This window comes from Salvia splendens, chromosome 4 (assembly GCF_004379255.2).
Source record: "Salvia splendens isolate huo1 chromosome 4, SspV2, whole genome shotgun sequence".
Lineage (NCBI taxonomy): Eukaryota > Viridiplantae > Streptophyta > Magnoliopsida > Lamiales > Lamiaceae > Salvia > Salvia splendens.
The window spans coordinates 18,619,338-18,645,348 of NC_056035.1; the positions used below are offsets into that span (position 1 = coordinate 18,619,338).

Here is a 26,011-nt window from a genome sequence, read left to right on the forward strand (position 1 = left end):
TAAAAGAGAAGGAAAAGCAGATATAAAGTTATTTCTATTTTAGGAAACGTTTCATTTTTAATGGGACAATCTAATGACAACGTTTATTTTTAATGAGAAGAGGGAGTAGTATATTCTTGCTTAGCCATCTTGCGAGAGATGTTTGTTGTGGGAGTTATGACTGGTGCAGATAAAGAAGGGAGTGATAATATAAGGAAAATTTGTGGCCTGGATTGTGGATGCCTTAGCCACCAATATCTTAACAACAAAACATTATTTGCTGGGATTTCATCTGTCATCATGGAAACATAGACAAAATCCAAGATACGAATCCCACCAAATGACTAATATAGTATAGAAATTAGTCACAATCAGAATTTAATATATTTTACAATTGCTCGTAATCAAAAGAAGTAAACTATTGCTTGATGCAGAGATGATGCACTGAACACAAAAAAATATTATCGGTAACTTATATGACAAACAAAATATGAATACGCAGAGAAGGGCCACGCACCAACTTAATATTACTTTAGAAAAGTTTCTAACTGTTAAGAATTTATTATAATGAAATCTTATTTAGTCTTCAAAAAAATTGGATTTCTACAACGATTTAAATGCGTAAGAAAATAATTAAATATCTTCATATGAATCTTTTCATAGAATAAATAGAGATAGATGACGAATTGACTATGGTGTTTAAAAATAACGACTTTATTAAAATGTTTGGATGGAATAATTAATTGTTAAGTCTTTAGTTATATCATTAGTTATGATTGACTGAATTATTCCCAATATTATTTAGCCCACCACTGGAAGAGCCCATAAAGGGGACGGTTGATTGTGTTTTATCCCAAAAAAAATGTTGAAAGAATCAAATTTTTTAGCTCACAAATGATCTAACAACTTTTATTGGACAGAGATTTATAAATCTCAATTCGAGTCCAATTACGTGCATACTGACAATAGAACTTACACTAACACAGCCCAATTAAAACCAGTCAAACAGACCATTCTGAGCCTCAATAATAAAGACACAATATTGTTGGCTTAAATTTGAAGTATAAATAAATATAATCAAGAGATAGATCAACCTAAAATACTTTTACTATAATAGAACAATATAATGCCAAGGATAACAATTAGGAGTGAAACCGACAAAGAGACAAGTTTACTAAATAGTTTATAAGCTTAGGCAATTTGAGAGGGAAAAGTAATTAACTAAAACAATTATCACAAATGAAAGTTCTATTAGAAATATAGTACTCCCTTTATTCCATTGAAGATAACTCACTTTCTTTTTTAGTTTGTCCTAATCAAAATGACCTATTACTAAAAATGAAAATACATTTTATCTCTACTTTATTTCATGTCTCCTACTTTACTCTCTCAACTTGACATACAAAATAAAGCTGTATAAAATTCTATGCCACCCAAGGAAAAGGTCATCTTCCTTGGGACGGAGGGGGAGTATAAAAAGTTAGAGAAATCTAATGTGACAAGAACTAATGCTAACATACTCTATCTATTTATCTATCTATCCATCACACTTAAAATAACTCATTTTTCTTTTAGAGACTTCTCAATCAAATTGACACATTTCATAAAATGAAAATACCATTATATCTATTTTATTATACTATCTCTTATCTTATTCTCTCTTCGCTCAACTCACAAACAACACTACACAAAATCATCACGTTCTAATAAAGAAATGTTTCACTCCATACGGGATCGAGGGAGTATCTCATAAGGTTTCAATACATGCAATAACTTTTGGTATTCTTCTCCATCTAAATGACTTATAGTTATTCTAGTACTCGTATTATTTATTTTTGAATCCGCGATATTAAGTTATTAATATAATTGTGAAGAAAATTATATCGTATCAATCAATTAACATATCTAAATAATTAAGTACAAACTTTATATAGAATACAATATTATTATTTATTAATATAAAGCAACAAAAATAGAATTTATTTTTAGGTATAATATACTCCTTCCATCCCTCTGTAGTGAAGACATTTCTTTTCTGTACGAGATTTAAGAAAATTGTGTTAAATTAGATAAGTGGAATGAGTATAAAGTAAGAAAGGAAAAAAGTAGTCAGATAGAGAGAATAAAGTAAAAGAGAAGAAATGTGTTGATTTTTGCCAAAAAATAGGAAATAACTCAGCTATAGTGGGACAACCCAAAAAAGAATACGATTTAGCTACAAAAGCAAAGGACGTAGGGAGTATTATACAATTTAAAAAACATTTTTTTGTTATTCGGTTTTTTTGATCCGACTTGAGTCGAACCAAAAAATTAAAATTAGTTAAAAGTTATAAAACCAAACTGAACCAAAAAACTGAAAAAACTTAACCAAATTTTAAAATTTGAGTTTGGATCAGATCTGATATTTGGTGTCTGATTATTTCGTTCACCCCTATGTAAAAGTACAGTTATTTACATTTGTATTATCAAGTTTGAATTTTGAGCAAGAGAAATTAAAAAAAGTTTTAAAGGTAATTTTAGTTTCCTTATGTTTCGATTATACTCCCTTCGTCCCACAATATTGTTCCATTTTTCCATTTCCGTCAGTCTCACAAAATTTGTCTCATTTTACTTTTTTTTTTTCATTTTTAGTAGTGACTCACATATTCCACTAACTTTTTCAATTCATTTTTCATCGCATTTCGTAAAATCTGTGCCCGGTCAAAATGAGACAATCTTTTTAGGACGGAGGGAGTATAATATAAGTGACTTAAAATTAAATCAAAGTTTGGTAAAATTAAACTAAAATCTCAGATAATCAAGTAATACCCTATACATGATAATTCCAAAATCTCAATACTCAAACCTGTATTTGATATCCGAAAAATCAAATACTATGATATCCACTATCTAAAATCAAATTGACGGCACTAATTATATCAAACAAATGGATTTAATAATAGAATTGTGGATTGCTTTATACGTTTCGTTGATTAGACCAATTCGTATGGACTACTTTCTAGCCCAAATGGAATTTCTGTGATTGGACTAATTCGTATTATTACATTCTAGTCCAGTGGAATTTAAACCCTTTGAAGACGTTATAGTAATTTTGTTATCGTAGTATTACATGCATAATTAATTTCATGTATTTTGGCTTGGTGACAAAACAAGCGAAGACATTTGGCTATATATTCAATTTGCAAAAGCAAGATACGGTGACTATGCATACGCGCAAATGAAGTCAAATTATGTGCCCATTAACGACAGGGCAAGTGGAACATGACTTCAACAATCAACAACTTAGAGCTGAATTTTATAATTCAATGCTTCTAAATCTTATTTTATTGTTTCCATGCCACCATGTTAGTACCTTCATTTCTACAAATGAAGTTGAGATACCTTTTTTTTCATAGAAGATAAAGAAATGAATAATTAGTGACTAGATAATCAAGTAGATAAACTAAGCTGAAAAAAAAGAAAAATAAATAAATAAAATGAATAAATAAATAAAATAAAAGAGAATAAAGTAAAAGAAAAATGATTAGAAGATGAAGTAGGAAAAAAGTGATTTAGTTATCATATATAAAATGGTTAATAGTCATTTAAATTATCAAGTTTGGTCAAATTCTAGAGATGAGATAGTTGAGACAAAATTAAAACATCATAATATAATGTTCTAATTTTAAATTTAGTGGGACAGACTACAGTTTGACCAAACTTCATGATTTAAATGGCTATTAACCCTTTGTAAAAATGACCAAACTAAGAACTTTTCAAAACGGAAAAATGACTCAGCTCTGAATGAACAGTGGGATTACAAATTTGCTATGATTGCAAAATTAAAAGTTTAAAAATGTAGTATTATAATCCAAGGGGTGTGGTCGAACTCGAGTGGATGACACTCATGTATCCTCAGTCAAATGGTTAGAGATCGATCTGTGCCTTTAGATATAGAGCAGTTTAAATCATTGGACCAATTGTCCCATTTTTTGAGGTGCCTATAGATCAACATGAAAATTGTCACTAGGTCCACCAATAGTCCCATCTATCGTTTATCACGGCCACGTTGGTCATATCGGATTCTTTGCCCGGCCACCACTGCGAGACGTTTGGGCTCTCAATAAAAACACCAATGATACAGACTAAATATGATAGCTCAGCCCAAAAGACTAGTCTGTTAGGAGAGATAGTCAATTTAGTCTATATACCCTACGCTCATAACTGATGTGGGACATTGAGTCCGTAACAGAATATGAATATAAATATAAATTACGTGGTTTTCAACCGGTAAACTGCATTTTTTTCCTATAACTAAAATAAGGAAAATGATTTTATTATTATTATTATTATTATGGCACTATAATAATGGGATTTGAATAGTAATCGTACACTATATTTTTTTAATTAAACTTATATATATTTTACTGCTTTTATATTATATTGTATTATTCATTAAATACACCTATATAATGACATGATTGTGTATATATGAGTAGGGGAGCGTTTATATCCTAACTGAAATTATGTCAAAAATCAAAGAAAATCACAGTCATTGGATCTTGTGATGTAACCGTTAGATTAATGCCATGTGTCATCTAATAATGTAGATTGTGTAGTGTAATAATGTAGCTCAGCTAATAATGTAACACATTTTAGTCTAATAATGTAAATTGTGTAGTCTAATAATGTAGCTCGGCTAATAATGTAACACTTTTAGTGTAATAATGTAGTTCAGATATTATTATCACAACCATCCATTCTAAGAATCCAAGGGCTGAGATTTGCTTTGATTTTTGACAGGATTTCACTTATGGGCCATAGTGCACCCTGAGAGTAATTTATTTGGCCATATGGGACCACATATACAACAAAAATTTGATATGTGGTATATTAATACTAATTGATCTTACTGTTTTTAAGAATTTTTTAAATTTAATTCTTTCCGGTCCAATACTTTAATTTCTTTAAATTCTTAAGATTTGGAACGTTAAAGTCGAACCTCGATAAAAAAAATAATCACATGTTCTTCACACGTCTATTTAATATTTTAACGATATATGGTTAATATTTTTTCTTTTTCTTTATAAAATATTATTGTTCTTAGCTCAATTCACTATAACTTGCAACAAATTTAAATTTGATACAGGATATATTGATACTAATTGAGTGCATGGCTTTAACTTTAACAATTTCATAATTCGATTTTACTTCTTTACATTCAACAATTTTTATTTCTTTAAATTTGTAACTTTCATAAAGTTATGTCGAACCTCGATAAAAAAATAATCACATTTTCTGAACTCATCTATTTAATATTCTAAATTAATATAGTTAATAATTTCTCTTTTTCTTTTTAAAGTATTAGAACATCCACAACCGTGCTCTTGCCAACGAGCACGGTTGTGGGCACGACCCCACTTTTTCTGCCTGCTCTTAGGCAAGAGCACAACACCCACAGCCGTGCTCTTCCGCAAGAACGAGCACAAGGGTCCCACCATTCCATTATTCAATTTAAATAAAAACATTTCCACAAAATTAAAATACATTAAACATACCCAGAATAATATTACAAAATACATTAAAAATTAAAAATTACAAAATTAAAATCTTAAAAAATAAAAATTACATAATTAAAATCCTAAAAATTTAAAATTACATAATTAAACTCCTAAAAATAAAAAATTACATAATTAAATTCATAAAATTAAAAAACCCACTACTCGTGGCCGAATTTCGCCCACATGTGTTTGATTAGGTCTTCTTGTAGCTCAACGTGGGTTCGGGTATCTCACATTGTGTGCCTTGTTTCGATCCTCTCACCCACCGTTGTATGCACACCTCAGCGTGGGGGAGACCTTGCGCTTGAGCTTTCGGCTTCATCCTCATCGTAAAAGCTAGCCGCCATCGGTCCTTCGTCGGCTATAATCATGTTGTGTTAAGATAATACACGTGTACATGATGTCGGCGATATTTTTCACGTACCACAGCCGAGACGGGGCCTTCACAATGTTGAATCGGGCTTGAAGGACCCCAAAGGCTCTTTCGACGTCTTTCCGCACGGACTCTTGACGCTGCTCAAAAAGAACCCGTCTCGGGTCTTGCGGGTTGCTGAGCGTCTTCCCGAAAGTCAACCACCTTGGGTAGGTACCATCGGTGAGATAGTAACCCATGTGGTATACATTTCCGTTGACCGTGAAGTCGATCGGCGGTGCTACACCATTCAACACATCATTGAAGAGGGTGAAGAATAGAGCACGTTCAAGTCGTTGTTGGATCCGGCAACACCGAAATATGCATGTCAAATCCATAGGCGGTAGTCGGCGACCGTTTCAAGGATAAGTGTTGGGCCGCCGCTTTTGTGGCCGCTTAAGTGTTGCCCCCTCCAAGCAGTCAGGCAATTCTTCCACCTCCAATGCACGCAGTCAATGCTGCCAAGCATACCGGGAAAGCCATGGACTGATTCGTGAAGACGAAGCAACCGTTGGCAATCATCGGTGGTGGGTGCCTGAAGGAATTCATCACCGAAAGCTGTATGAACGCCCTCGCAAAAGTTTTTAAGACAAAGGATTCCAGTGGACTCACCGACATGCAAATACTCGTCGAAGAGGTTGGCCGTTTGCCCAGTAGCGAGTTGTCGGATGACACACGTACACTTCTGCAATGCCGAGAGACTTTGCCGACCAGCTGCATCTGGACCTGTTTGGAAGAATTCAACACGGGCGGACAATGTGTTGACAATATGCATAAATAAGCGCTTTGACTTGCGAAAACGGCGCCTAAAGTAATCTTTCAGAAACCACGACAGGTCGGCAAAATAGTCGGCAACGAGCCTTTCGTGGGCTCCCTCCCGGTCACGTTGACCGCGGCGAGTTGATCTAGTTGGTTGAGGAGGAGGGGCGGGGGTATTCGCTGCGACATATGCTTCATAAGCAGCACAATGTTGTTCGTAGTGTTCTTGTTCTTCGCGCTCCGCTTCCGCAATGAGATGAGTGAAATCCATTTGAGGTTTTGACTAAGAGATGAAGGTGTAGATAAGTTGTATGAAAAATATGAATGAGAGATGATTTGGTGTGAAAAATGGATGATGAATGTGTGTATTTGTAGATGATTTTGGGAAAAAAAATAAAAAAAATACAGAAAAATGGGCAAAACAACGACCATTTTTTTGGGATTGGGATTTTTTTATTTTTTGGTATTATTTTCGATTTTAAAAATAAAAAAAATTGATTTTCCAACGGATATGCCATTGTCCAATCACACGCTGCCACGTACGCTGCTCACTGGCACGGATGAGCTCGATGCATCGAGCAGTGCCGTGCCAGCGGCAAGAGCGCAGCGGCGGACAGTGGTGCCGCGCCGCTGGCACGGACGGACGGACGAGAGCGTGCTCTCCGTTATGGATGCTCTTAGAGTGTTATAAAATGCAATAAATTGAGTTTATAGTTTTGATTTTAAAATTTTCATACTCTTAATTCTTTACTTTCAAAAATATTAATTTCTCTGTATTCATAATTTTGGAACGTTACAATTAAAACTCGATAAAAAAACAATCACATATTTTTAACTCATATGTGTAATATTTAAAGATGTATATTTAATATTTTCTCTATATTTTTATAAAATATTAATTTTCCTAGATTACCTGACAATAACATATGCAATAAATTAAAATTTGATATTTTGTACATTAAAAAACTTTCCTCATGCTAATTTTGCATTAAAAAGCGTCACCCACAAGTGTACGGGCTAAGTAGCATATGACAAGCTAAAATTATCGATCCTCGAAGACTAAAAGCCGATTTGAGTATTACGATGCAACTTTAAACACTATTTAGACTACTAAAAGAAGTTTTTGGTTTTCTATAACTAATATCAAAGAACAATTGATCAAGTAAAGACAAATAACTAAACAAGACAAACGAATGATGGTTTTTCACACAAATTTGGAAAGGTAGGGATATGGATCCGTTAGTATGGATCACAGGTTTCACCTAGGGGTCATGCTCATCTATTAGTTCTCATGTGTGGCTAGGAAGGTCGGGTTAATTGGTTAGACCCCCTCTCGGGTGCATCTAACTCGTGGATTAATCCCTAGTGTAGGAGTCTCCTCTATACAATTCAAGATTAACTCCCTAGAACAACGGACCCAAGTCCTCTCTCTAGCTCATGCATCTCTCGATTACATGTAACGCACGTAGTTGTTGATCACCTAACCATTCTAATCATGCATCTCTTAATGTCATTAATTAGAACAAGATATATCAAATTGTTAGCTAGGCAATTGGATAATAAGAGCTCAATAACCAACACAAGAGATAGATAGCATAAATCAACGATCAACCCATGGATTCCATACAAAATTACCACATCCCTAAGGAAAATCTAGCTACTCATGTTCAAAGATGAAATAAAAAGGAAAACAAAGCAAATGGAAAAAGACATGGATAGAAAATAGAATCTAGAACTCCCTATGGTAGAAATGATAGTGGAGAGTCTTCTCCTTCAATCTCTTGAGAGGGGAAGCTCCTAAGCCTTCAAATCCTCTTCAAAACCTTGTTGTCTTGCTCAAAATCTTCGTGTGGGAGCTAGGGCTCAAATGTGTGAAGTCACCTTTTATATCCGGAGCGAAAATCAGCAAAATAAAGAGTCTGCGCAAAACGCCTGACCGGGCGATCCACAAATAACAAAATGCCCGACCGGTTGTTATCTCTGGAACCCGCAATCTCTGCAAAATGCCCGGGCGGGCGTTTCTTCGAATGAAAAATGCCCGACCGGGGAAACTCTCTGGAATCACCCCGTTCGCTCCGTTTTGCCCGTTTTAACCTGTTTTTACTTCAAAATTCCAACGAACTCATTACTTCATCTAATTGATGAATAAATGGGTGAAAACCTATAATAAACACCTTAATTCAACAAAAACATGTATTAATCACCTCTAAAACCATCCTGAACTATGAGTTTGTCAACTCCCCCAAACTTAAACACTTGGTTGTCCTCAAACAAGAAGAAAGAAATAAGAAACAAACTCATGTAAGGATGTTGGAGTGTCATCATTGCCTCAATAGAAAAAAAGTAATCAACAAGTATCAATGGCCTCGTAGACAAGTAAAACATTATATAAAGTGTTGCTTCAAGTTACTATCATGGATTAATCACCTCTAAAACTATCCTGATCACACAAGAAATGTTGAAGCTTCCCGGATCTTTCATCTTTGTCGGCATCATTTGTTGGATGATTACACTACAATTCTCGGTCAAATTCACGGTTTCATAATCAACCAACCTCTTCTTCTTTGACATTATCTCCTTCAAGAATTTGAGGTAATCGGGCATTTGTTGGAGGGCCTCAATAAGAGGTATGTTGAGGTGCACCCTCTTGAAGATCTTAAGGAGCTTAACAAACTTCTCATCCAAATTCTTCTTTTGCACCACTTGAGGAAATGGAATTTTAACCTCTTTTGGCTTGGGAGGAACAATTGCCTCGGGTTGAACCTCAGATTGCATAATAGGTGATTCCACACCTATCTCCTATTCTTCTTTCTCTTCGGGCACTTCCTTAGCTTCCACCTCGGGCATAGGAGGACTCTTATAGCTAGTCCCACTCCTTAAGTAGATTGCCTTGCAATCTTTCAGCTTTGGAATTGTAGTGCTTGGGAATTGCCTCGGTTGATGTATTTGTCCCACGGCTTGGGCAATTTGACTCACTTGGTGCTCTAAGGCTCCCAATCTTGTGGTGACCTCCACTACCGCGGTTTCCACTTTATCAACCCTCATGGTGGAGTGTGTCATGATCCCATCGGTCTTCTCCATGAGAGCTTTCAAAAGCTCATTAATGAGATCACTTGATATTTTGAAGTGCCGGGTACATTGGCTGCCCCACTTGGTGCTCCAAATCCGGGAGGTGGAGGTGGTTGGGTAGCATTACTCAGATTCCCATATGAAATGTTTGGATACGCGTTGAAGGGTGGACGGCAGCCTTGATAATTACCACCCCCATTGTTAGGGCGATAAAATTCCTTTGATTTCCCCCTTGATGTATGTAATTGACATCTTCAATGTTCGGTTGAGGTTCTCCCATGAGTGCCACCCCCAAACTAAGGCCATCCACCTTTTGATTCAACAACATCATTTGTTGGTTGAGAAGATTGAATGCATCTGAATCCACGACCGAAGCTACCGGCATTGAACCAACTAGGCCCGAGCTCCAACCCTTGCTAGTATAGGCAAACCTTTGAAGCATCTTCTTGTACTCATCGACCCCCTTGTCCAAGAATGATCCCCCCGAGCCAAAGTCTAATTGACTCTTGGTAAACTCCGAGCATCCATTGTAGAAGAGGCTCACTTGATGGCCCGGAGATAGCCCATGGTTGGGACATTTCTTTAACAAGATGTTGAATCTCTTCCAAGCCTCGAACATAGACTCTTGGACCTTCATTTTAAAGTGGGAGATCCCCTCTTGAAGGTTGAGAGTGGAGCTTAGAGGGAAGAATCGATCCAAAAACTTTTGGGCTAAGTCGTCCCAACTTGTAACCGAGCTCGGCTCAAGATTATCAAACCAATCTCTAGCATATCTCGACAATGAGAATGAGAATAGTCTAAGCTTGATTGTATCGTCGGGAACCCCATTAAGCTTAGTTGTATTGGCAATCTCTAAGAATTTAGCTAAGTGCCTATTAGGATCCTCCATGGGCCTTCCCGAGAAAACACGTTGCTCCACAAATTGAATCAATGTCGTCTTCAACTCAAAATTGTTGGCATTCACTCTTGTATCATAGGGTGAAATTGGGATATTGACGTTCCCAAATGCATCCCTAACCGGTGCCTCTCGCCTCCTTTCCTCTATTTCCCTTCTCATCTCCGCCATTTCTTGTTGTAGTTGGAGAATGATTTAGTCTTGATTCAATAGAGGTGGAGGTGGAGAGGGAACTCCCTCATTGTTTCCATTTGGATTTTTCCATTGGCTCAACTAGATGTTGAGCTCGTGCTCTCCTCCTTTGCCCTCTTCTCTTTCTATAGGCGGCTTCTATTTCCATGTCAATCGGCTCAAGGGGTAGACGCCTTGAGCGCGTGAGCATACACACCTACACAACACAAGAGAAGAACAAAACGAAGTTAGAACTAAACAAGAAAACTAAACCAAATAAAGCAAGTAAAATGTCTAAACTAGTATTCTCTATCTTATCAAAATATCAAACACAAAAGCAAATTTAGTTCCCGGCAACGACACCAAAAACTTGACTCGTGCTAATTTTGCATTAAAAAGCGTCACCCACAAGTGTACGGGCTAAGTAGCGTATGACAAGCTAAAATTATTGATCCTCGAAGACTAAAAGCGGTTTGAGTATTACGATGCAACTTTAAACACTATTTAGACTACTAAAAGGAGTTTTTGGTTTTCTATAACTAAGATCAAAGAACAATTGATCAAGTAAAGACAAATAACTAAACAATACAAACGAAGGACGGTTTTTCACAGAAATTTAGAAAGGTAGGGATATGGATCCGTTAGTATGGATCACGGGTTTCACCTAGGGGTCATGCTCATCTATTAGTTCTCATGTGTGGCTAGGAAGGTCAGGTTAATTGGTTAGACCCCCTCTCGGCTGCATCTAACTCGTGGATTAATCCCTAGTGTAGGAGTCTCCTCCATACAATTCAAGATTAACTCCCTAGAACAACGAACCCAAGTCCTCTCTCTAGCTCATGCATCTCTCGATTACATGTAACACACGTAGTTGTTGATCACCTAACCATTCTAATCATGCATCTCTCAATGTCATTAATTAGAACAAGATATATCAAACTGTTAGCTAGGTAATTGGATAATAAGAGCTCAATAACTAACAAAAACCAACACAAGAGATAGATATCATAAATCAAGGATCAACCCATGGATTCCATACAAACATCACCACATCCCTAAGGAATCTAGCTACTCATGTTCAAAGTGAAATAAAAAGGAAAACAAAGCAAATGGAAAAAGACATGGATAGAAAATAGAATCTAGAACTCCCTATGGTAGATATGATAGTGGAGAGTCTTCTCCTTCAATCTCTTGAGAGGAGAAGCTCCTAGGCCTTCAAATCCTCTTCAAAACCTTGTTGTCTTGCTCAAAATCGTCGTGTGGGAGCTAAGGCTCAAATGTGAGAAGTCCCCTTTTATACCCGGAGCGAAAATCAGTAAAATAAAGAGTCTGTGTAAAATGCCCGACCGGGCATTCTCTCTGGAACCCGCAATCTCTGCAAAATGCCCGGGCGGGCGTTTCTTCGAATGAAAAACGCCCGACCGGGCAAACTCTCTAGAATCACCCCGTTCGCTCCGTTTTGCCTATTTTAACCTGTTTTTACTTCAAAACTCCAACGAACTCATTACTTCATCTAATTGATGACTAAATTGGTGAAAACCTATAATAAACACCTTAATTCAATAAAAACATAGATTAATCACCTCTAAAACCATCCTGAACTATGAGTCTGTCAACTCCCCCAAACTTAAACACTTGGTTGTCCTCAAACAAGAAGAAAGAAATAAGAAAACAAACTCATGTAAGGATGTTGAAGTGTAATCATTGTCTCAATAGAAATAAAGTAATCAACAAGTATCAATGGCCTCGTAGACAAGTAAAACATTATATAAAGTGTTGCTTCAAGTTACTATCATGTGATGAGTAGGCTGAGTGGAGTGAGTAGAAGAAGAAGTATCTGAAGCAGATGGAACAGCTGGAGAATCAGAAGAACTTGAGTGAGAAGATTGGGAAAATTGATGAGCATCAGAAGCTGGAGAAGGAGGATCAGAGTCTAACTGTTGTGCAGATGAAGATTGGTCAGATGGGAGAGATGGAAGCTGATAATTTTGAAAAGGGACAGATAGAGTAGGGGAACTAAGTTGAACAGAAGTGACATTATGAGGATGAGGGTCAGAGGCAGAAGGAAGATATTTGAAGAGAAAGAAGACTCATCAAATTTTATGTCTCTTGTGACAATAACTTTCCCATCAGGAAGTAATGCTTTGAACCCTTTATGAGATGAACTGTACCCTAAGAAAGTAGCTCTAACTGATCTGAATTGCAGCTTATGCTTGTTATAGGGTCTAATGAAGGGATAACACAAGCATCCAAAGACTCTTAGAGAAGAATAATCAGGTTTATGAGAATGCAGTTTCTCATAGGGCGAGATATTTTTGATGGTTTTAGAGGACATTCGATTTATCAGGTAGACTGCAGTGAGGAAATCATCATCCCAGAAGTGTTGAGGGAGTGAAGCTTGAGCTAAAAGGGAAAGACCAGTTTCTACAATATGCATATATTTTCTCTCAGCCAAGCCATTCTGCTATGGTGTATAAGGCCATGAGATTCTGTGAGATATTCCACAATCTTTAAGGAAGCTAGTTAGACAGTGAAACTCACCTCCCCAATCAGATTGTAAAGTTTTAATTTTTGAGCCAAATGATTTTTACTCATGGATTTGAACTGTTTAAAAACAGAAGAAACATCACTCTTATTTTTCAAAAGATAAATCCAAGTGAATCTTGAGAAATGATCAATGAAGGACACATAATAGGCAAAACCATTTCTGGAAATAACAGGAGAAGTTCCCCACAAGTCACTATGAATGAGTTCTAAAGGATGATAAAAAACTGAATTTGATAAAGAATAATGCAATCTGTGTACTTTGGAAATGGAACAAGGATGACAAAGAGACTGATCATTCATTGAAACAAAGGGAATATTACAACTATTCAAAGTACTTTTCACAACATCTAGAGTAGGATGTCCTAGTCTATTGTGCCACAAAGCAAGATCAAGACTAGAAGATGAGCTTGAACTACTGCAAAAAGGTGAATCAGACAGACTGAGGGAATGGACTGCTGGAACTTCTTGGCTAGAAATGGGAAGATTGGAGCTATTGCTTCTCTTAATTAGGGAATGATCAACTAGGAAATGATAGAGGCCCTTCTCAAGTGCTCCTTTGAGCATGATTTCCTTGGTGCACAGGTCCTTAACAAAACAAAAAGTTTGATGAAATTAAAAGAAAACTGAATTATTCTTAGCAAACTGTGATACACTAAGAAGATTTTTGGTAATGTTAGGAGCATGGAGAAGATTCTTAAGATGAAGCTTTCTAAAAAAGTAGAGGAATGAGAATTAACCACATATTCATCAATATTTGCAATAGGAACAGACTGACCATTACCAAGAACCAAGCTTTTACCTCCTGTATATTTTGAGCTTATGTTCAGATTTCCAAGATCACTGGAGACATGATGAGTAGCTCCAAAATCCGGATACCACCTGGAGGAAGCAGCAGAATCATATCCAAACTCAGAGGGATTTACTGATGAGAAGTTGGTTGAAGGAGATCTTGGCACTGACTGGACAATGTGAGCAGAAGGATTGTAGTAGTTCTGCTGCTGGGGCTGATTTGCTCTGAATTGCACTTGAGGGGGAGTGTAGTTTTGCTCAAATTTGTGCCAGCACTTAGCAGCTGAGTGCCCTAGTTTCTCACACAGTTGGCATATGATTTTATTGCCTCCCCTTCCAGATCCTCTACCACCTCTACCTCCTCTTTGATTCCTAGATCCACCTCTTCTTCCACCTGTGTCAAACTTGTTGCTGTAGGATTGTAGATCTTTCTTTGGCCCTGACTGTTGCTGCACCAAGTGGAGTGAGGGTTGAGATCCCTCAGTGCTGGAAGAGTTTTTTCTTATTGTCCCCATTCTGGACTCAAAGTTGAGAAGAAATGAGGATACATCACCAATCGCCCACGGTTCAGATCTGGAGGTGACATCACATACAGCTGGATCATATTCCTGACCCAAGCCTCCAAGAATGTGTAGAATTTGTTCTTCATCAGAGACCCTGCAACCAACTGAACTGAGAAGGTCAAAATAGTTCCTCATTTTACCAAGATATTCACTCATTGAGAGTGCTTCCTTTCTGAGACTTTGCATCTGCTGCCGGTATTGCATAACTTTTGCAGTTGAGCGACTAGCAAAGTTGGTCTCTAGTGCTCCCCATATATCCTTTGCGGATCTGGGACCAACAACAAGAGAGAGCTCCCTCAGACAGTGAAGAGAGCAGCCATCCTGCAACTCTCCTGTCTTGCCTCTGCCAAACAATGAATGCTGGATTAATCACCAGAGATCCTGCAGCTGGATCAACAATCAATTGTGGTGGTGGGCTGATTTCTCCAGTGAGAAATGACTAAAGCCCGTATACATACACAACAACATCTATTTGTTGCTTCCAAATCAAGAAATTCCCATCAGTTAACTTCACTGAAATGGGAGGAAGTTGAGAGAAAATAGGCAATGCTGATAAGGGAATAGACGCGGCATTGGAATCGTTCGATTCTTCCATTTTGAAGATAAAAGAAAAGGATCATAGGGTAGGAGAGACAGGATCACTAAGATCCTGCTCTGATACCATGACAACAATCAAGCAAAGACATGAAGAAGAAAGTAGAACAAGACATTTTGAACACTCGTAGTTCACAACTAACCAAACCATGCTTCAATTTTAAATTGCTCAACACCACCAATTGCTCGTCACCGCTCAACCTGCACATAGGGAAAACACATGCAGGGCTGAGTACTTAATATACTCAGTGGGCTCATGCCGAAAACATTTTCAATAAAAATATTATTTATCATGCCATACATAAGTAACCATCGAGGTTTAGCTTTAGAAAGGCCCGAGGCACTCAAAATCATTTCTCATTGTAAAAGTCGACTGATCAGTCATTTTCCCATAGACGTTAGCCATATCTGCCAATACATGACTTGGAATGTGGCCACAAACCAAGCCACTAGACCGGCCAGCCCGCACGCTAGCACACGATCTACCATAGGTGTACACTAGTCCAAGTAGGGTTTGCGGCCATACGAGGACCCGAATTCGATATATAGAACAATGGCGCATAGCCACATCAGATAGGCACGTTAAAAATCAAATCACGGCATGATAAATACAGTTTCATTTCCATCGATAAAAATATTTAGGACGTTGTCCTTATTTAAAAGAGAGCCCACCTCGAGTCTTAATCCGAAATTATGTTCTTTCCCTTGCAATTACGATTCCCTTGCGAGGTATCATCTTAGAATTAAAATAACACATAAATCAACACACTTTCAAATTAAATAAATAAGATGCATGCATCCTAAGCGAAGTTATTTGACGGACTATTATAGCTGCCTATTGTTTTCCCTGGATGATAAGAACAAAACGAAAGGAAGTTTCTAACGGGATCAAGACAAGAAGGAATGTTAGGTGACGTATCCTTACAACGATGAGAGATTGTGCCTGCAATCAAATAAAGTGAATGCAATCGTGCATAACATGTTAACGCGACTACGGGTTACAAATATGACAACACTTATGACACGTTAAGGCCAGGAGGGTTATTACCATGTTTTGATAAAGAATGACCGCTAGGGCGTGCCAAAAACAATATGAAGATGTGACCTTCAAGGACAGTTAATTGATGTAACGACACCGAGAATCTTGACTTAGTATCTAGAGTTTTCGAGAACGCTTCTATTATCTACGGGAAATGACGGAGTACTACCTTTGTAGCTAGAATGGATGAATTTAATTGACAATACTTACTTGGATTCTCATAAATTTCTTTCTATGAAGCTCCTTGACAATGGTATTCTTTTCGTGCATTTAAAACCTTAGATTGACCTGTAATTTGCAAGTGATGCATCTCTGTTTCCTTTTAATGAAAGTAGTGACTCATTCTTGTTCTTTTTGAGTCATTTCCGTAGCCATTATAATCAAGGACAATTTCAATAGTGCTCCTCATGTTGAAACCCGTTCTGATCCAAGTAAGACTGTTGAATAGATTTCAAATTCTTGATACAAGACTCTCAAGAAAGACAATGGCTCGATTCTGCAAACACATATGAGGAATAAGTTTCAAGAGACACATACAAAATGATACACCAACAACACGATGAGTCGAATATTTTCGCATCTATGCTTAGTTGTAGCAAGCGGCTGAAGAATCAAACGTTATGCCTAGATATTAGGTCTTGAGAAATACAAAGTTGAGAGAAGCCGTATACATCAAATTATCACGTTTTTTGGCTCAGAATTTATGTAAGTGGTTTGATCAAGGGATATACAGATAACAACAGAAAGTTGTGAGTCAGTGTATTTAAGATCATCGCATAAGATCATCACTGTACGATAGTATTGGAATGAAAGCACGAGCACCCTGATAGATTAAGATATACGAATGCAGGTCGTCAACGAGAGGAAATCGTCCAACAAGTGGCGAAATTGAATCAACTAAAATGGGAAACAATCGAAAGGAGAAACGCGCGCAAGCACCATCACCACCACCTCCAGTGGACCGAGAAATTGTGAAGTTGTTCCTAAAACAAAAACCACCTGTCTTCGATGGAATGGGAGAGCCGGAAAAGGCTGAGAGTTGGATACGCGCATTGGAGCACATTTTTACTATTTTGATGTGCAACGATGTGGAACGAATGGCTTGTGTGACCTACCAATTAACTGGGTCAGCTGACTTCTGGTGGGATACCAAAATGAAGACCACGCCACGAGATCAAGTGGGTAGAACGACTTAGGAGAATTTCAAGGAGGCAATATATAATAAGTACGTACCAAAGAGCTACCGAAAAGCAAAGGCGGCTGAGTTTTACAACTTAACCCAAGGGTGCATGTCGATGATCGAATATGATTGATCACTTTGCGATATGACCCAGTATGCACCTGAACAAGTTGACACCGACGAGAAACTGGCCAAAAAGTTCTGTGAGGGTCTAAGGCATGAGATAAAGATGACATTAGCTAGTCGTGAGAGACTTACATATGCAGAAGCGTTGGCCCTTGCACTAGATGTTAAGGCAGCTATGCCCAAGGAGAGAGTGACGGAGACACTACATTGGCTTTACCTCCACCACATCATTCCCGGGAGAAGAGGAAGTGTGATGGGAATAGGACCCACTATGAGAACAAGGGGTACCAGCCCACCCAAAACTGACCACAGTATGGGGGCAGACAAAATTTCTCTAACCAGAGGGGTGACTTCCGACCCAGACCACCACAATGCAATGTGTGCTCCAAGTACCATTTCGGAGAGTGTAGAATACAGAACACTACCAAGTACTTTAACTGTGGGGGAAATGGCCACTTCTCTAGAGAGTGTCCGAGCAAGAACGTGGGGATGGGGACAAGGCAGAACCATCAAGGATTCCGTCAGCAGTCGAGGGCACCACCAGCGGAGCCAAGGATGAATCATGATCAACTTCCGCGACAACAACAACCTCACCGCTCAAGACTTCCCTCACAGGCTAGAGCATATGCACTGCGTTCTAAACAACCCAAGACTGAACAAGGGAGTCACGAGAACGGAAACTTGGCAGGTATGAGCGAACTCATCGATACACATATTGTCGTGATGTTTGATACAGGCACATCGCATTCTTTCATATCAGAACTATATGTGGACACATTAAGTTTGACAGTTACTAAATCTAAACATAAGATGATGGTGACCTCACCAGTGGGAGGGGTAGTAGAGATTTCTCGACTATGCTCGAACGTAGAAATTGTTATGGGAGAACTTAGGCTAGTCGCGCACGACTTACAAGTCATGACAATGGGGGATATCGATATAATCTTGGGAATGGACTAGTTGACTTCGAATTTTGCTACTATTCGTTGTAAGGAGAGACAAATATCATTACAAGCCACTGGAAAAGAACCAATAGTGTATCATGGAACCACGATAAATCGGAAAACGTCTATCATCTCCGCACTCCAAGCCACTACGATGATGAGGAAAGGGCGTCCTGCCTATCTGGTCTATCTACACGGAGATGAGAAGGAAGAAAGGAAAGTGGAGGATGTTGCTGTGGTACGAGAATTTCCAGACGTTTTTCATGAAGCTTTGTCTGGCCCACCGCTTGATCGACAATTGGAGTTCAAGATCGACCTAGAGCTAAGGTCGGCACCGGTGTCCAAGGCCCTATATCGAATGGCGCCAAAAGAGTTGGAAGAACTCAAAATACAACTACATGAGCTTATGGACTTGGGTTTCATTAGACCCAGTGTTTCACCGTGGGGCGCGCCTGTGCTTTTTGTGAAGAAGAAGGATGGAACGATGAGGATGTGTATCGACTATAGAGAGTTGAACAAAATGACCCTCAAGAACAAGTACCCACTACCGAGGATAGATGACTTGTTCGATCAACTCCGAGGAGCCGGTGTGTTCTCAAAGATGGACTTAAGGTCCGGATACCATCAATTGAGGGTCCGAAGAGAAGACATACCAAAGACCGTTTTTCGCACAAGATATGGTCACTATGAGTTTATGGTAATGCCGTTTGGATTGACGAATGCACCTGCAGTATTCATGGATTTGATGAAGCGAGTATTTCACCCAAACTTGGATAAATTCGTTTTGGTATTCATAGATGATGTACTCGTCTATTCGAGGAATGAGAAAGAACACGAGGAGCACCTGCGAATCACTTTGGAGACGTTGAGGAGTGAGAAACTGTATGCCAAATTCAGCAAGTGCGAGTTTTGGCTTAAGCAAGTGAACTTCCTTGGTCACATTGTGTCAGCAGAGGGAATCCGAGTGGACCCCGCCAAGGTTGAGGCGGTACAGCAATGGAAAGCACCCTCAACACCAAACGAGATTCGGAGTTTCCTAGGCTTGGCAGGATACTACCGAAGGTTTATAGAGGGATTCTCCAAGATAGCGAGACCCATGACCCAACAACTCAAGAAGGGGATAAAAGTCAATTGGACCCCGGAGTGTGAGGCAAGTTTTCAACTACTGAAGGAGAAGCTAACTAGTGCACCGATTCTAGCTGTGCCAGAGCCTAGAGTGAACTATGTGGTATACACTGACGCTTCGAAGGTGGGACTTGGATGCGTATTGATACAAAACAACAAGGTGATTGCTTACGTGTCACGACAATTGAAGCCACACGAGTTGAACTATCCAACCCACGACTTGGAGCTAGCAGCGGTAGTACACACCTTAAAGATTTAGAGACATCATCTCTACGGAGTCCGATGTGAGATCTTTACGGATCACAAAAACCTGAAGTATTTCTTCGAGCAGAAAGATTTAAACACGCGGCAACGAAGATGGCTCGAGTTGGTGAAGGACTATGATTGTGGCATCAATTATCACCCCGGCAAAGCAAATGTAGTGGCAGATGCATTGAGCCGGAAGGACCATTCCCAACTGGCCATTTTTCTCACCAAAGAGGAAAGCCTGATTCGCGAGTTCAGCAAGATGCGTTTGAAAGTGGTGAGGACACCTGAAACAGTGGATGCACGAATCGACACCCTAGCTGTTGAACCTGATCTAAGGTCGAGGATTATTGAAGCACAACGGATGGATGCGAAATTGGAGGAAATTCGTGTAGAAGTGCGAACTGGCGAACCTAGGAATTTTAGTGAAGAATGTGACAATGCCCTTACTTTCGAAGGAAGACTATGCATGCCGGATAATGCGGGGCTAAAAAATGAGGTTATGAGTGAAGCGCATGAGACTCCTTACACCGCTCACCCAGGAAGTACGAAAATGTACCAAGATCTAAAGAAGTCCTTTTGGTGGAATGGTATGAAGAGGGGCATAGCGTCATTCGTCGAGAGACGTTTAGTCTGCCAGCAAGTGAAGACTCTACATCAACGACCGTATGAGAAGTTACAACCACTAGAGATTCCTGAGTGGAAATGAGAGCACATCGCCATGAATTTCGTGACGGGTTTGCCAATGACTCTAAGAGGGAACACCGCCATTTGGGTAACTACAGATCGACTTACCAAGAGTGCGCATTTTCATACTGATTCTTATAAGCTATGGATCCAACAAGCTAGTTCAAATTTATATAAGGGAGATAGTCTGATTGCATGGAGTCCCAGTGACTATCACGTCCGATCGTGACCCAAAAATTCACCTCAAGATTTTGGATGAGTCTACAGAAAGAGCTTGGAACCAAATTGAACTTCAGCACCGCGTTTCACCCGCAAACTGATGGACAGTCCAAAAGAACGATCCAAACTCTCGAGGAGATATTGGGAGTCGTGGTACTCGACCGGGGAGGAAGTTGGGAGGCAGGACTACCACTGAAAGAGTTTGCCTACAACAACAGTTTTCAGGCAGCGATAAATATGGCGCCGTATGCGGCACTATACGGAAGAAAGTGTAGATCGTCGCTCTACTGGGACGAAGTTGGCAAGAGAAGAATACTTGGACACGATGCAGTTGAAGAAATGGTGGGAATCGTTGCAATTCGTGAAAGGATAAAAGAAGCCCAGGACAGACATAAATCATACGCGGATGTCTGACAAACTGACTTACAATTCCAAGTTGACGACAAAGTTTTCCTCAAAGTCTCCCCGTCAAAAGGGATAACACGATTTGGCGTCAAGATCAAATTGAAGCAGCTATTTATTGGCCTTACGAAATTCTTGAAGGAGTGGGCCATGTTGCATATTGTTTGGCGCTGCCACCAAGCCTTGGAAATGTGCACAATGTTTTCCATGTGTCACAGTTATGGAACTACGTGTTCAACCCAAAGCACGTTATCCGTTTTAACGAAGTCGCATTGAATCCAGACTTGATCTACGAGGAGAGACCCTAATCTATTTTGGACCGAAAAAATCCAGAATGTGAGAAATAAACATGTTGCTTGTGTGAAAGTACTTTGGGAAAATCATGGGCATGAAGAAGCCACGTGGAAGAATGAGAACAAAATGATGGAATTGTACCCTGAACTCTTTACTTGAGGGTAACAAATTTCGGGACGAAATTTCTGTTAAGGTTGGTAGGATGTAACGCCCCGTTTTTCTGAACCTAATTTTTGAACCCTAAAGTACTTGTATTTAATGCTATTAATATTTCGAAGTTCGTGATTTAATTGTCAGTGAATTAATTATTGGTGAATTAATTGTTGCTGGACTAGAGATTTGTGAAATAAATTACTGCGCGAATCTAAAATAATTCATGTCCGTGAGGAATATTTATTGGACTCGATTCCGTGTTGGATCCGATAAATTAAATAAATAATATAAAAATCCAGTCCGTGATAAATAAATTGGGGACTGCACAATTTAAAATAAAATACAAAGGACCGTGAATTAAACCAATATAATTAATTTTCCCGGTTGATTTGGTCATCAACCGGCTTTAATTTTATTTAATTAAAGATTCTGTAGAGATTTTCCCCCTCCGTGAAAAGATATTCATCCTCCATGATTTGCAATTAAATCACAAATAAATTGATAAGAATCATTCACGTCAGAATCCCCCCTCAACCCACGTTGAAAAAAACGCTCCCTCTCTCCCCAAATCTCTCCCATATCTGTAACCCCCTCTATAATATTCACGTCAGACTCATTCTTCCCCCTATTCATTCTCTGCAATCAAGAAACCAAGACTTCTCCTTTCAACTTCTATTCAAGGTAAACTCTGCTGAATTTCTTCCTCTACTCTACATGATTTCAAATCAACTTATTCATTCTTCCGGTCAGAAATCGAGAACTAAGGAGAGGGAGTTCCTGTTCCGTCCAGTTGCAAATCTGCAAATTGAAGGTATACACCTCTCCCATCCAAATTTCCAATTTCATACTACTGCATCCATATATTTCACCCTACTGTTAAAGAAAACTAAGCAATATATCTCCTAATCGAATGAATCAAAGCAAACTAAGCTAAAGAAACAAATTTTAATTCACGAAATCAAATAAAGAACTTATCTTCGGGGAGGAAATCGGGGCGGAATCGGAGGATTCGGAGGCTGACCAGCGGCAGCGTCTCCCGGCGATGACTGCACGACCACCGGCGAGCAGCGTCTTCCCGGTGACGGCAGCAGCAGCTCCTCTCGGCAACGAAGGCAGCGGACGGAGGAGGCGAAGCCTAGGCTGGCGTCGGTTCAGCGGCGCGACGGCGTGACAGCAGCAGCCCCGCTGGCCGGACTTCCTCCACTCCGACGGCAGCGGAGGTTTCGTGCGACGGAGGAGCGAAACTGAACCGGCGACTGGGCCGACAGAACGGCGGCGATTACACGTCGCCTTCCCGGTGAGCAGCGGCCTGCGTCGTGAGGTGAACTGGAGAAGCCGAAGGGAATGGAGGAAACACCCGATTTGGCGAGAGAGAAGAGGGAGAGAAGAAGAGATACATAGATGTGGGGTGGGGAGTAAAATCTTTGGGCCTTTTTGTTTTTTTTGTTTTTTTAAAAAATGAGAGAGTTGGGCCTTTTATCTTGGTTAAAGAAAAAATAAGGATGGGAGTATTTTAGTTGGGCCAATAATTAAATAAATCTTTGAATTAATAATTAAATTAATTTTGGGGAATTATTTAGTTAATTCTCGGAATAATTTGATGTACAATTAATTTACCCCGAGTTTCGAAATAAATGTAATTGCGAGGGGAGTACTTGCGATAATTTTATTATGCACTTTTATAATTTTGGAGATTTTATTTCGATATCGTTGAGGAAAAATACGAGGAGCCAACGGAGGAATTAGGGGCGTAAGCGGCCGCCGAATAATAAAAAACCGAGTTTAAATGAGATAAATAACTTCGCTTAGGATGCATGCATCTTATTTATTTAATTTGAAAGTGTGTTGATTTATGTGTTATTTTAATTCTAAGGTGATACCTCGCAAGGGAAAGAACGTAATTTCGGATTAAGCACTCGAGGTGGGCTCTCTTTTAAATAAGGACAACGTCCTAAATATTTTTATCGATGGAAATGAAACTGTATTTATCATGCCGTGATTTGATTTTTAACGTGCCTATCTGATGTGGCTATGCGCCATTGTTATATAAATCGAATTCGGGTCCTCGTAGGCCCGCAAACCCTACTTGGACTAGTGTACATCTATGGTAGATCGTGTGCTAGCGTACGGGCTGGCCGGTCTAGTGGCTTGGTTTGTGGCCACATTCCAAGTCATGTATTGGCAGATATGGCTAACGTCTATGGGAAAATGACTGATCAGTCGACTTTTACAATGTGAAATGATTTTGAGTGCCTCGGGCCTTTCTAAAGCTAAACGCCGATGGTTACTTATGTATGGCATGATAAATAATATTTTTATTGAAAATATTTTCGGCATGAGCCCACTGAGTATATTAAGTACTCAACCATGCATGTGTTTTCCCTATGTGCAGGTTGAGCGGCGACGAGCAATTGGTGGTGTTGAGCAATTTAAAATTGAAGCATGGTTTGGTTAGTTGTTGAGGAAATTAGTCGTACGGAGCGGGTGACCGCCCCCTCCTGCACCCCCTAGATCCGTTACTAACTCCCTCCGTCATACAATAAAAATCATGTTTTGTCATTTCAGTTCGTCTCATAATAAGAGTCTTATTTAACTAACTTATTCAATTAACTTTTCTTTACATTTTTATAAAATCCGTACCAATACTAAATAGGACTCCTATTCGGGGACGGAGGGAGTATTTATTTGATCGTTGTCAGTAAGCACTCCATTCGTCCGCGAATAGGAGTCCTGTTTTTCCATTTTAGTCCGTTCGCGAATAGGAGTCCTGGTTTACTTTTACCATAAATGGTAATAAGGTCCAACCTTCCACTAACTCATTTCACTCACATTTCATTTAAAATTAATATATACAAGTGGGACCCTATTCCACTAATATTTTTTCACTCACTTTTCTTAACATTTCTTAAAACCCGTGCCTCCAAGAAACGAGACTTCTGATGACTGATGGGGGGGAGTAGTACAAAGGAAACTATCTCCACCAATCAAACTATTGGAGTAATGAAAAATATAAGTTCAAATTTGATGAATATCACTGGAAAAATATTACTATCAAACATAATCATTTCTTCATCAAATTGGGGACCAATTGCAGGATTAAACAAAATCGTGCTCAATTCAATTCAATATAATAGACTTGCATCTAAAGTAAAGGGAAAGATGGTTGAAGCTGCCGTTCAAAATTGAATTGAATTACCAAAAATCGTTCAGATAAGTTGATAAGAATGTTTCAAATCGGTAAAACTAGTAAGGATGTCAATGCAGCCCGCAACCCGTGGGCTGACCCGAATAACCCGCCAAATTTTTAGGGTTAGGGTTGAAAATTTCTAGCCCGATAAAACTACAACCCGATTAGCCCGCACCTGATTAACCCGCAACCCGTTAGGGTCAGACCCGAAAACCCGATGGGCTGGCCCGAAAATCCGATAAAATTTCTATTATTCTATTTGTTTGACTCCTAATTGGACAATTTCATTAATTATTTTTATAATATAGATAACAAAAAAAATAACATTCAATTTTATATTAAATATATAAATTATATATTAAATTTTTATTAATATAATAATAAATAAATAAATTAGAAACTTCTAATTCAATTACAAATATTTAAATTTGTAAAACATGATTTAAAACATGCTTTAAAATATTTAAATTTATGTTTTATTTTACACAAATCTCAAATATTAGTATTTGATCATGTTTGTGCTTGTGTTTGAGTTTAAGTATATATCTCAAATTTATCATAATTAAATATTTATATTTTATAAATATAACTAATTTTCGTCATTATTTATTGGATTGATCGCATGTTAATTTTATTTGTAGCAACCCGATTAACCCGCTGGGCCAGCCCGAAACCCGAGCGTTTAGGGTTAGAGTTGAACTTTTATAACCCGAAAAAATCTCAACCCGATTAGCCCGCACCCGATTGACCCGCAACCCGAGTAGGGTTGGCCCGAAACCCGGTGGGCCGTCCCGATTGACATCCCTAAAAATGACTGTCCGCTCGACCGCTAATGCCATGTAATGACTTAATTTTTTCGACAAAGTCAAACATAAATATGTATCATTATCAATAACATTTAAAATGTATTTATAAGAATATTCCATAGACTAAGAGATATGTGTTCCAAAAATCTTGCTTTATGTTTTGGTTAGGCTATCTAATTGGGAATGCTCTAATTGATAGAATGGAAGCTTTTGGATTCGTTTTTTCTTCTTCTAACAAATAAACAAAGAGAAGTAGTATATAAACATAATTAAGAATGCCTGCTA

The 26,011-nt window shown here is 38.7% G+C and overlaps 1 protein-coding gene and 1 long non-coding RNA gene across 2 annotated transcripts; one reads left to right on the forward strand and one right to left on the reverse strand.

Moving 5' to 3' along the window:
• Positions 1 to 8,261: 8,261 nt before the first annotated feature.
• LOC121800545 lies at positions 8,262 to 15,506 on the reverse strand. Its single transcript, XM_042200101.1, has 2 exons — positions 15,462 to 15,506; positions 8,262 to 11,042 (listed from the first exon to the last, which is right to left on the reverse strand). The coding sequence occupies exon 2, from the start codon at positions 10,823 to 10,825 to the stop codon at positions 9,887 to 9,889; it is 939 nt and encodes a 312-aa protein (XP_042056035.1). The 5' UTR covers positions 10,826 to 11,042; positions 15,462 to 15,506; the 3' UTR covers positions 8,262 to 9,886.
• A 6,240-nt stretch (positions 15,507 to 21,746) lies between these two features.
• Positions 21,747 to 24,422, forward strand: LOC121799188. Its single transcript, XR_006050167.1, has 4 exons — positions 21,747 to 22,414; positions 22,484 to 22,544; positions 23,607 to 23,654; positions 24,126 to 24,422. It is a non-coding gene; the product is annotated as an uncharacterized LOC121799188 (long non-coding RNA).
• The last annotated feature ends 1,589 nt before the right edge of the window (positions 24,423 to 26,011 follow it).

Coding starts and splice junctions, on each gene's coding strand:
- LOC121800545 (XM_042200101.1), bottom strand. CDS start 10,825: ATGGCGGAGATGAGAAGGGAAATAGAGGAAAGGAGGCGAGAGGCACCG.